At 47.7% G+C, this 13,433-nt stretch overlaps 1 protein-coding gene across 1 annotated transcript in view; it reads right to left on the reverse strand.

Annotated features, from left to right (window-relative positions):
* LOC109850767 (serine/arginine-rich splicing factor SC35-like) overlaps positions 1–463 on the reverse strand; it is a 6,616-nt gene extending 6,153 nt beyond the window's left edge. The window contains exons 1-3 of the mRNA XM_020420838.1: positions 326–463; positions 156–234; positions 1–68 (exon numbers count right to left, since the gene is read on the reverse strand). The exon at positions 1–68 is cut by the window's left edge and continues 3 nt beyond it. Coding sequence (XP_020276427.1) covers positions 1–68; positions 156–234; positions 326–401 — 223 coding nt within the window. The 5' untranslated portion in view covers positions 402–463. The remainder of the gene's footprint in view (positions 69–155; positions 235–325) is intronic.

Genomic DNA, 13,433 nt, shown 5'->3' on the forward strand with positions numbered 1-13,433 from the left:
CCACAGCTTTCTGAGCCTCATCAGCATACTTGTACCTCACGAACGCAAACCCTCTCGAATCCCCAGTCCTTCATTCACCGAACAAGCTTAACCATCATAAAAAATAAAATAAAATAAAAACTACCAAGGAAGAAAAAAAACCTAACGATCAATACCTTCGATCCCTCGGAATGAAGATATCCACAACCTTTCCATACTTGTCGAAGAGAGGAAAGAGATCATCGGCCGAAGTTCCTTATCCAAAATCAATCAAAAAAAAATCAGGGGGGTAAATATGAAAAAAAAAAGGAATAAGAAGGATTTAGAGAGAAAGTGAAGCGTTTACGAAAGGTGATGTTGAGGACGAGGAGAGAGAAAGTGTCTTTGATGTCGGGAGGACCGGTTCGGCCGAAGTGCGACATTGCCACGGCGGCGAGAGAGGAGAGAGAGGAGAGAGAAAGTTAGGGTTAGGGTTTCGAAGAGGGGAGGGGGAGAGGAAGGAGATTGGGGGGGTGGGGATAAGGCGTGATAAGAGGGACATTTTAATGGGCTGTTTTGCCCCTGCTATTTGGGAGTAATTACTATTTCTGACATAATTACTGTGCCTCACATTAGTTCGTCGATGGTCCTAAAGCTGCTGTGCATGCGGCCCAATTACACAGTTGAGGTTTGAAACACGGCCTTCCCCTCCCCACCCCCACCCTCTCCTCTCAAAAAAATGAAAAATAAAAGGAAGAAAAAGAAGAAGGGAATACCAATTTGATTATACGCAACCATACACAATTTCCCAACCAAGTTATAGCAAGGAAATAATATAAAAAAGAAATAATCAAGAGATTTGACCACGTCCTAGCACGTATAAAACGTAGAGTTTCTTTGACGCTGATAAGGAGTTGTTTGGCATGCAAAAATGTGTTCAATAAATTATATGTAGTTGTAGTTGCAATTTAATTTTTTGTTACAATCATGTTATTTTTACAAGGCTCTAGCCTCTACTTACCCCCTAAATTATTAAATTTGTTCCTTCTTATCCATGAACTATTTTTAATGCTTATATACTCACTAAGCTATTGAATTAGTCACTTACCCTCTGAATTATTTTGGACACATCTTGTCCCATCGACTATCACTTTCTTCTCATATTTAGCTAGGATGTCCATTAAAGCAAAACCAACAAGCCTTCAAACTCACCAGAGGATGCCACATCAGGTTCCTCTTTCACAAAATATTTTGACATGTGTCATTCTCTCTAAACCGTCCATCTAATAAATAAGATCCTACAATTAATTTCAACCTTTAATCTAAAAATCTATATATTTAGTAAAATCCAATATTTCTTCAATCACTATATATTTTATACCTAATTCTAAATATCCCCAAAAAAAAAAAATCTTTCGTTCCTTTTCCACGAGCCTCCCCCTTCAGTAAAAAAATCATCTTCCTCAAAAAAATATTACGATCCCCTGTTGAGAACTTTGATCGTGGACATTGGATAATCGGAGATCCAATAAAACGCACACTATGTGATTATTTGAGGATTTAATTTTCTATATAATACCCTATAAACATTTTTTATGTTGATTTTTTTATATTGAAAAGTTTTATTATGCATATTGAAAAGTTTTATTATGTTGATTTGAATAATTATTCAAAAATTATATGTTCTGCCATAGTTAATAATTTGCTTGAATTGCATAAACTAGTATAAGTAATTAACTATGTAGCTTACAAAAATGTCATTATATATGTTGTTTAATATTTCAGATCATGATTGGAAAAGTAGAAGATTGAATTTTAAGCAAAATTTTGATAATGGATATCGAATATTGGTAACTTTCCTAATATTTTGTTATTTGAATGATTTATTCCAAATTATACGCAATATGTTCTAGTTTTTATGTTTAGATTAGAATTTAAATTGATTAGAAAATTTCTTTGATGTATGAACATGATTATACTAGAATATTTAAGCTTCGTAGCATTATTTGAGGCTATGCAAATAATGATCACAGTCTGAATAAGCATGATTATATTAAAATTTCATGATTTGAATCATTATTCAAAAATTATCATGTTTTACAGCAATTTAGATTATGCTCAATTTTAAAAAATAATTGTGGATGGTCAAAATATATTTTCACTTAGGATGATGATTAGCTTGGATCCAATAAGTGAATGCCCATGGGCTAAACACTTCCAATGAGCCCAAAGTCTAGCCTACAACAAGCTGCAGTGGAGATCGCCTAATGACTGAAGCGAACCTCGCCAAGCAGCCCACATCGACTCAATTCGACTAAGCTAGACACGATTCGACCCTCACGACACGTCCCAAGCCAAGTCAAAAGGTGTCATTAGTCGGCCAAGCCTAGAGTCGAATCTTGTGTCAAATTCGAATCCATAGACGAAGCTTGCAAAACAACCCGCGTCGACTTGACCCGACCAAGTCAAAGCACGAGTTGATTCCCACGACACGCCCCGGGCCGAGTCAAAAGGCGTTATTAGTCGGCCAAGTCTAGAGTCAAATTCTTTGTTAAATTCGAACTCATAAGCGAAGCTCACTAACTAATGAACTTCACCCACGTCAAGTGGACAAAGTCATCCACTTCCAAAGAAGGTGCACCTACGTTTGAAGCCACCTTTTCCAATGTCTTCAGCGAGCTTCGTCAAGTCTGTGAAATCCGCCCAAATAGCAGTTTCAGAGCTATTTTCGGAGGATAACCGCTCCCTACTAATTCCTGCTTTAATGGCCACTTAATCCACAATTAAGGGGGCCATTAACTCTCTCTTTTAGCCTATGAAAGGAGAGGAAATCATTCATTTAAAAGGACAAATTCCGATTGATTGGAGAATTAGAATTCTGATTCAATTCTGGCAGAAGAGTCATCACACGCATCGCACTCGCGATCTTATTGAGAAACATTGCTAAGAGAAGATTGAGCTAGCTTCTAAGCAATTCAAGTCTCATCAACAGCAAAGACCCATTGCCTTGATCGGTGTGTCAATGAAGTACAAAAATGACGCTCCACCAACACATAGAAAAGAGCCCCAAGAAATATAATTTTTTCTTTGTTTCATTGTATTTCCTTTATAGTAATTTGCATCATTGCAATGCAAAAGAACCCAAAACAGGATGGCAACTCCGCTAGGGACATCGTTCTCTCCAAGGAGAAGATTGTGTTGCACACTGACATTAAGACCCCAGGGCCTTTTGTTGAAACGCTGGTCATTGAATTTGACCAAGTGAAGTTCGAAGAATCTATTTCCATGAACAAAATCTCTGCAACGGCGGCTATACACAGTTGTCACAAAATTTGCTGCAATGCGAATCTCAGGTCTAAACTGACCCCCACGTGTGAAATGGCTACCTTCGCCGAAGACAGTTTAAGCTTAGCTGGAAGCCAAACAAACCTTGCCAAGGGCGAAGGAATTTCGACTCTCGCCTCAAGCGAAGATCAAGATGTTACCACATCTGATCTCGAAATTCAGTCCTCAACTCCTTTAGGAGTTCGATTTAAAGCGTCTCGCAACGCTCGCTGTGCTTCCCCGATAGAAGCAAAGAGTGGGGGTAACTCCTCATCTAAATTCCCTCAAGGGAATTATATCATCATTGATGATCCTGTTGAATGAACATCTGGCCAACGTTGTCGTAAGCGACATTCACACTCTAAAGCCAAGATCAACGAAGTTGGCACCGATCTAAAAGAATTCATAGTCTGAAGAGAGCTCACCAATGTCAGCATTATGTGACCCTTAGAGAAGTGGTTTTGGCAGTTTAAAAGAGTTGCCAATGTAAAGAATCAATCTTCAACCACTCAGTCATGTTCCTAAGCCTTCAGAGGTTTGGACTAAATGACGACGTGCTCAAAGAGGCAAAATGCAAGTGTTCACTATTAACATGACAAGTGTGACTTCTAGAGACGATGAGGAGAGTACAAATAGCTCACCTGAACCGATATACTCTCCTAGCATTAGATCTATACTACTAGAAGCTGATGGCATATATCGCAACACTAGGCTAAGGAGAATAGCGGCTATCCCTTTTGATTACTCTTCCATCCCTATGCGGACATCACAGTCTTCATCCTAGATGAGTCAACCCACTTCAGCAGAGCCAACTCCACCATGGTATCGAATCCAACCCCTAGTTCAAGTCAAGAATAACAATGAGCGATAAACATGACAGACAGAGAAGACATTCTGACTCAAATGGCGAATCAAAAGAATGACTCAGACGAATAGATCGAACATCTGGAAGAGATGGTCTCTACAACTTCTACTAGCCTCTCATCCTCAAGCGAGCTTGATACGGGTGTATCTTCTCTTCGGAACTTAGCGATCCTCATGGGAGCTTGAGGATAGATGATTCTCATGATCGCATGAGAATAGAGGTGTCAAACAGTATAAGGGAACACAGGAGAAAGCGTGGAACGAGACGACGAGCAGAAGAATCGAAGTACCCAGTTTTCAGCCTGTGAGTCGACTCATTACAGTCATGAGTTGACTCATCAGGTTGAGTCGACTCATGACTGTCATGAGTCGACTCATCGCTGGTTGTTAAGATTTGTCCAGTTTCTGTCGAGTCGACTCATCACAGTCATGAGTCGACTCATCGATGGTTTCCTGGTTCGTTTGGGATTCTGTTCACGTGTTTTCCTGTTGGTTTTGGGTCTGGTTATTTACCAAACTGCCATCCATGTTTGTACACCTATATAAGGGATTGTTTTAGGGTTTCTAAACATCTTTTAGATCAGATAGTTTAATCCAGAGAGATTAGATTCTAGATTGAGATTTGGAGAGCTTGTTCTTCAATTCTAGAGTGAGATTGTGAGGGAGAGATTATAATCTTTTGTTCTTCATAATCTAGAGAAGGTATTTTCCTTCGCCAAACTGAATTATTCTTGTGTTTGGTCGTCCTCTTCTCAACCCATCTTTTGGTAATTCCGCGACCAAAAGGGTGCTCGCACGGCAACTCGTATCAAGTTGGTATCAGAGCATCAGATCTGGTGAAAAGGGGCATCCTGTGTATGGTCCTTACTCGATCCCAATACAAGAAGCTTGGCGAGATCCTTATTTCATTGGAAGGAGTCCAAGATTTAAGGAAGGAGAAGATGACTGAAGGAGACAATTCAGCGAGGATTGATGCATTGGAGAAGCAGATCGAGACGATAGGTTCGACTCTCACACAACTCGTCAGTCTTATCCATGGAGGTGGCAAACAAGGTGAATCTTCTTCGAAGAAAATTGTTGAGTCCGATGTGAAGAGAGTAGATTCAGATTTCGACGAGGAGGAGGAGACCGTTAAGACTGTATTGCATCAAGGTGGTAAGAATTCTTATCAAAACCTGAAGATTAACTTTAAGGTGGAGATTCCTGTTTATGATGGGAGTGTTGACGTCGAGAGGCTTGATGACTGGATGGAGACGTATTTTACTCTTTATGGCTATTCGTCGAAAGAGAAGATTGTGTTCGTGACTTTGAAGCTTTCAGGGCACACATTGACGTGGTGGAAATCCTACTGCAAGCAGGAGAAGAAGGCGGTGTCGTGGAACAAATTCAAGGAGCTACTCAGTGTAGACGGTAAAAAATACCTCTATGGGCTTGCAGGAAATTCGCCTGCGAGAAGAACTCGCACGCTCAGTTCTCTAGCACGGGCTTAAACCGCGTAGACGTCAAATGTACTCGATTCTAGGTTCGCCTAACGATCGGCTCGCCTGCACGAGTTGAGATCAATTGAAATAGCGGAAATTCTCCTTTCACGCAACTCGCCTGCCCGAGTCCGAAGTCGAATCCGCCTGCAAACCTCAAGGCCGCCAGTACAGCTGGGTACCCGCTACCCCACGCGTTGAGATGGGCCTTCCCATCTCTCTCGACCCGAAGGGAGAGGGCACAGTACTCTAAGACCGTCAAGCGGCCGCTCACAGTATGCACAGTACGAAGGACTGGACAGGTGTCGAGTCGACCTGAGCATTCATAAATGCAACTCACCTCGGCTGTCTGAGTCAGAAGACGGATCCGCCAGCATTCGGCGAACTGACCAAACCCACTTGAGTGCCAGGGACATGCTTTCTCACCTCTCTTGGCCTGAAGAGAGAAGACACGGTACTCCAGGCCCGCCGAATAGCCGCCCACAGTACAAGTGAGCAGACAGGTGTCAAAGCAGCCTGCACCCTCATAAATACGGCTCACCTCAGTTGTCCAGAGGAGGGGCGAGAGCCACCGGCGCTCATTGGTTGGTCAGATCCACGCAAGCATCTGACAGCCGTTGTCACGCATACGAGGAGGGGCTTTCCCACTCCTATGTAACGTGATACAGAACGCAGCTCTTCGAATAACCACTGGTGGTACGAATGGGCAGCAAGATATCTCCGAACAATGTATGGTCACATCCCATAATTCAAGGAGTAGTCAAGCCGTCTCCCTCACATGGTCAAATCCCATGAATCAAGGGATGGCCCATGTCATCACTTGCCTACTAACAAAGAGGGCATTCCCTCTGCTTCTGTTGTAAACATTTGATTATTAGTTTGTAATAAGCTTTCTTGTCAATACAAACGAAACTCCCTGTTTTCGGGAAATCAAATTTTCACCCTACAGAAGATGGCGACCACAGTGGGAGGAGCTGTTTCATCGAACGAAATGGTGGTGGCTCAATTTGATGAAGTTGCTGTTGGGACGACCGTCGAGTCCCTCGAGATTGAGTTCGACCAGGCCAAGTACGAAGAGTACTTGTCTTCCTCATCCTCTGGTGGCGATGCGTCCCGCAAACGCCACAGAGTCGTACGCCGAAGCCGACCTCAAACGGTCAAAGCCTCCGCGCCTGAAGGTTCCACCCGAGTCTTGTCGGGGGAACCCACTCCCTCGCAATCGATCAACGCCAAGCCGGAGATCGAGCGCAAGGGACAAGGGTCTGCCAAATGGATCGCCAAGCGGTCCCCACAGACACATGTCTCAGAGGGAACGCCGGTTCACTCCGGCACAAACTGCACTGCCACAGCACACGGCGATGTTCTCCTCGCTAGGAGAGCTAGCCAACAGCGACGGCAAACGCTCGTCAGAAAGGAGGTCCAAACCTCTGTTTCTCACAATGGCCTGAATCATTGTACAAGCCCGAGAAACGCTAGACGAGAAGGCAAACTGCCCAACGTCGGAAGGCTCTCCAAGTCAGGAGTGCCGACCGAGGAAGGCAGGGCCACCCACTCGGGGAAACTTCGCTTCTCAGGTCACATCCCTGATGCGAATAAGTCACCTCGAACGAGCGAGCCTACCCAAGTAGGCGAATCCTTGAAGGCTGGCGAGCCTCGCCATAAACATTTGGCGGATAAACATAAAGGCAAGGAAATAGGCGATACCTTGCAAACCCGCTCGTCCAGATGAAGGGTTGAGACCCGCCTGTTTGCGGAAAAAGTTGCTGTATTCATTGCTGCATTCATTACAACTTCAATCGTTACAATGAAACAAAAAGATAGCCTTTTTATAAGACCTTTACACAATGAAAACAAAAGAAATACAACTCTTTTCAAACAAACGCAAGATCTGTTCATCATCTCTTGCTTGCGTCGGTGTTTGAGAGACTTTCTCAACAGTCCTCTCGACCGAGGCCCTCCCGTCGAAGGCGTCGTCACCAAAAAAGACGCGCTGTCGACGACCTGGAGCTCGCATCCGCCACAGTTAACATGACGGATAAGGGGAAGGCGGTACTCTCCGACTCGCCAGACTCGGACTCCGTCCTGAGACCTAACACTCGGTTCGCTCGACACCGGCAGGAGGGTATATTCCAGCGAACGTGCAGTCGTAGGGGGGTAAGTATTGGGTTCGATTACTCCACCCTGGTACCTCCCTCCTGCGGAGAAGAAGAGGTTCATTCGGCCGCAGCCACATCTCAGACCTCGTGCTCAAGTCAAGACGCACTGGCGAGAGTGCACATGACCGAGCTCAACCCCGAGCAGACAATGGCTCAAAAGCTGGAAGAGCAGCAGGCGACCATCAACTCTCTAATAGAAATGATGGAGCAACTGCTGAACAAGAAAAAGAAGAAGAAAAGGGCCCAACGTCCCTTACCCCGGCAAACTAGGGACAAAGAGTGGGTACCTCCTCACCGTCCAGCGACTGAGACGGAGGATAATCAGCATTCTGATTACTCCTCCAAAACGTCGATAGGAACGTCACACACTGGGGGTAGCACCCGTGATAAAAGATTCGACGAGTTCCAGGACCAGCTCAACGCGCTGAAGCTTCAGCAAAATATGAACAAGCTGGGGGTGGTACGTCCCTACCCTATCAAATGGGACACGGTCCCATATCCAGCGAAGTTCAAGCCAATTAGCTTGGTACAGTTTGATGGCAAGGGGTCGCCCTCGCAGCACATCTACTACTTCATGGCGCAGACATGATTCCTTACGGGGAATGACGCCATTCTCACTCGACTATTCATAGGTACCCTCAAGGGGGTGGCCTTTGAATGGTTCCGCAAACTGGAACCCGGCTCTATCAAGGCATGGGCCGACGTTGAAAAGCTCTTTCTCGCCCGCTTCTTCGACGACGACATAGAGGTGTCAATGTCCACTCTTCTTGCTGAGAAGCAGCGGAAGTCGGAGTCGGTCAACGACTTCGTAAAAAGATTTCGGAATCGGTCAGTCCACTGTCGGGACCAAGTTTCCGAGGCAACGCTGATTGAGATGTGCCGCAACAACCTGTCGATCCACATCTTGTCCAAGATAGGGGCAGTAGAGACCCGGACTTGGAAGGACCTTGTTCGCCAAGGCGAGCAAGTCGAAAACATGATCAAGAGGCTGGAGGCCGAGGAGCCGCAGTCCAAGAAGGGAGCAGCAGAGCCAGCTGCGCCAAAGAACCCTCCTCGGTCGAGGGGAAAAGAGATCATGGCAGTCGACTCCGCCCCAGCACCGAAGGCTGCTCAAAAGCCAAAACCCAGGCAATTTGAGCCACACCCCTAGCGGCAATACGACTTCAAAGAAGACCAGGTGGTGGCGACCTTCGACACTCTACTCAAGAGTGGACGGATTAAGTTGCCAGAAGCTGCAAAGCCTGAAGAGGTGGACAAAACCGGTGACCCAAGTTACTGTGCATATCACAGATTTCTTGGCCATCACACAACCAAGTGCTATGTCCTCAAGGACAAACTCTAGGCCCTCTATGACGCGGGGGTTTTGAAGAAGGAGAAAGTCCAAAAGCAAGTGACTGCGAACATGATCACTTTGAGCTTTGGGACAGATCTCCCGGAGGTTCACGCTCCAGCGGGGGTAATTCCTATCCCCAAGGCGGTCTTGAAGATCACTAATGATGATCCTCACAACCAGCGGGGAAAGGGTTTAGTCCCACAAACTCTGCCATCAGGGCAGGTGATATGGGTCCATCCGGACCTCCTCGATGATGAGCAATGGACTGCACAGCCTTCCAAGGAGGCTAAGGGAAAACACTGCAACGTTGTCTCCGCCATTCTGGATAGAGATAACACGGCGATGACCGCCCTGACGGACTCTGAAGAGGACACCAACGTCTTCGCTACGAGAGCAGGGAAGGAATTTGCGAAAGAATATCCCGCGAGGGCGGAGAACCCGGCAGGACCTTCCGTGAGGCCAGCCGCAGCAACCCCTCCCAATCCAGACGGACCAAGCTCAAGCCGCCAGCCCTTCCGGTTCAACGTGCTCGCGCAACTGAAAAGCATCCCCACGCGAATCACCATGTACTACCTCCTTCGGTTGTCCAGACCTACCCGGGAGGCCCTACAAGAGGCGTTGGCCGATTCAGAGGCGTTCTCTACCTATTTCTCGAAAGAGGCAGAGGCAGAACAAGAATGTGCGACTTGCTGCCAAGTCTCCGAGAGACGGATCCTATGCATCACTTTCACTCCTGAGGACATGCTCATCAAGAGCACGTCCCATGACCGGCCGATGTACTTCACAGGATACGTTGGCTCGTCGAAAGTGGATCAGATTCAGGTCGATCCGGGGTCTGCTCTGAGCATCGTGCCCCTGAAGTTAATCAAACACTTGGGGATACCGCCAAAGCGCCTAGCCTCGTCAACGCCACGGGCACTCGGCCGCTCGGCAAGATCCGCCTGAAATGTCGGATAGGCGACATGAAGACGGAGGTGACGTGCTACGTCATCGACGCCGAACCCTCCTACAACATACTCCTAGGGCGTCCGTGGATTCATGGCAACCGGATCGTTCCGTCCACACTACACCAGTGCTTGAAGTACGTGGACGACTACGAGCGGGTAAGGACAGTAGTGGCCGACAAGCAGCCCTTTAAGGGCGTCGAAAACTATTTCGCAGATTCTCTGCTGTACCAGGACCCCGACGAGCCACCAGCAGAAGAACTGGAGAGTGGCAACGAGGTGGACAACGAGCCTGAATACGGTGACAACTTAATTCTGAATGACTTCGAGTCAATTGTAATTGGTTACGAGAGTCACCATGTAACCAACGCTGTTCAGACGGAAAAAATTATCATGAATGAGAAATCCGACTTTGCTTATTTGTCGTCTTGCTCCACGTCCGGAGATGATACGTCTCCCCTCCCCCTGCCGGTGTGCTCGTCATACATCGCCAAGACGCAGCCGATCAGGTCGTCGCAAGCTGTGTTCGTCGTGCCGACCCGAAATAATTATCGAAAAGATATTATTTTCGATTGGATCGATCATCCCCTGCGCACGCTATGGGATGAATTTGAGGACGAGGATCCAGCGCCCCAGTTTTCGCAATACAGTCAAGTTGCGAAGCGCATGATGAGCGATATGGGGTATGACCTCACTCGCTTGGAGGGCCTAAATTACGGCCGAGGGCGCAAGACAGTCATCCGACCCGCCTACGTGCCCAAAGGGAAGCCCTCAAATTACTTCAACAGGACTAGGAGAGGCTTAGGCTACTCCTCCTCCTCGTCGGATTTGTTTTTTTACGTCCACGAAGATTCCGATTATGCATGTTCGGGGGATCAGTCGTCAACAACCTCGGCTTGGGACTCGGACGTCAGCGTGAGGGATCTGTTCGATAGCCTTACACGATATGGCGGAGGACGGACAACTTCCACTCTATGACGAGACATGGGATCACCATGTTAACGCCCAGTGGAACAGTCGCTTCGAACAGCGCGAACCACCAACCGAAGACGAAGTCCTCCAGGTGAACATGGGTACCAAGGCGAACCCCAAACCCATATTCATCAGCGGCAGTCTGCCTCCTCAGGAAAAAGAGGACATCGTCGCCCTCATACGGGAATACATTGACGTCTTCGCCTGGAATTACGAGGACATGCCTGGTCTGGATCCGCGGGTCGCCACGCATCGCCTCAACATCAGCCCTGACGCCAAGCCAGTCAAACAACAGCAGAGGCGGTTTTGCCCCCAAATCATGGAGGCGATCGAATCTGAAGTAAAAAAGCTGATCGAATCCGGCTTCATCAGAGAGGTTGAAGAAGAACGGTAAGATCCGCATCTGCATCGACTTTAGGAACCTCAACGCCGCGTGCCCTAAAGATGAATTTCCTCTGCCCATCACGGATGTCATCATTGATAATACGTGCGGATTCGAGAGGATGTCCTTCATGGATGGCTTCTCGGGGTACAATCAAATCAAAATGCACCCCGAGGACGAGAAGCACACTGCGTTCAGAACTCCCATGGGGGTGTACTACTACACCATTATGCCATTCGGACTCAAGAACGCTGGCGCAACCTACCAGCACGCCATGAGCATGATCTTTCGAGATCATCTGCGAAAGACGGTCGAATGCTATGTAGATGACCTAGTCGTGAAGAGTCGCCGTAAGGAGGACCACCTCCAAGACTTGAAGGCGATGTTCGAACTCATGAGGACTCATCAACTCAAGATGAATCCTACTAAATCATTCTTGGGGATGTCTAGCGGTAAATTCCTCGGTTTCGTTGTCACGACGAAAGGAATCCGGATCGATCCAGATAAGGTGCGAGCTATTCAAGAGCTTCAGCCGCCCCGAAATCTTAAGGAGCTAAGAGGCCTTCAGGGACGACTGGCCTATATCCGAAGATTCATCTCAAATCTCTCGGGCAAATGTCAACCTTTCTCTAAGCTGATGAAGAAAGGTACTTCCTTCGTCTGGGACTACCTGAGCAGAACCTTGCAGGGTGCCGAACAGCGGTACCCAATGGTCGAGAAGAAATGCCTAGCCTTGGTGTTCGCCATCCAAAAGATGCGACACTACCTGGTTGGCCAAACGATCCATGTCATTTCCCGGATGAACCCCATTCGGGTCTTCATGACACAACCTGCAGCGTTAAACTAGCGCCTGGCCAGGTGGACACTTTTGCTCTCTCAATACGACATCCACTTCATGCCACAAAAATCAGTCAAGGGACATGCCATCTGCGATCTCATGGCTAGTCACCCGCTGGGGTCGAAGACCGACCTATTTGAAGACCTGCCAGATGAACCTCCCGAAGCCAATGTGACTTCGTCACCAGAGGTGTGGCAGATGTTCTTCGACGGCGCGTCTCGTGCAGGTGCAAGTGGCTCTATCGCTGCAGGAGTGGGGGTGGTCCTCACCTCCTCGCATGGCCACGTGTTACCCCGGGCCTTCTCCTTGACGGAACCATGCACCAACAACGTGGCTGAGTACAACGCGTTGCTCATAAGGCTCGAGTTGGCCAAAGAGCTAGGGATCAAGCCAACAACGTGGCTGAGTACAACGCGTTGCTCATAAGGCTCGAGTTGGCCAAAGAGCTAGGGATCAAGCATCTGGAGGCTTACGGCGATTCCCAACTCATCGTTAAACAAATGACCAGCGAATATGAAGTCAGGAACGACGACCTCATCCCGCTCCACAAAGCAGCTATCAGACTAGTGGAGTCGCTCGAGAGTTTCTGCATCGAACACGTGCTCCGTTCCAGGAACATGCATGCAGACGCTCTCGCTTCCTTGGCGGCTAACTTGGCCCAGCCTTTGGGGACGACCCAACGGGTTACAGTCGCCAGCCGAAAACTCTTTCGACTAAAAGACGTCCCGGAGGCGAACGCAACCCATCAAACACCGGATCAGCCTGATCAGGAAGACTGGCATCTCCCGATCATCGATTATGTCCTGTACGGCATATTGCCCGAAGACGCGAAGGAACGGGAGTCTATCCGACAGCGTGCCTCGCGGTTCTACTACGACTCAACCACTAAAACACTGTATCGAAGGTCATACGACGGCTTGTTACTTCGCTGTCTTTCAAAGGCAGAGGCGCAAGAGGCCCTACGCGAAGCCCATGACGGCGCATGCGGAGCTCATCAGCCTAGGCCCAAGCTTTGGGATCGCCTGCGTAGAATAGGCTACTTTTGGCATGGGATGGTTACTGACGCAGTCGCTTATGCGAAGCGCTGCTACGAATGCCAAATCCACGCCAACTACGTGCACCAGCCTCCTGAGGATCTGCATCCGACGAGGGTGTCTTGGCCCTTCGAAGCGTGGGGGATGGTC

The sequence above is a fragment of the Asparagus officinalis genome, chromosome 7, assembly GCF_001876935.1.
Source record: "Asparagus officinalis chromosome 7, Aspof.V1, whole genome shotgun sequence".
NCBI lineage: Eukaryota > Viridiplantae > Streptophyta > Magnoliopsida > Asparagales > Asparagaceae > Asparagus > Asparagus officinalis.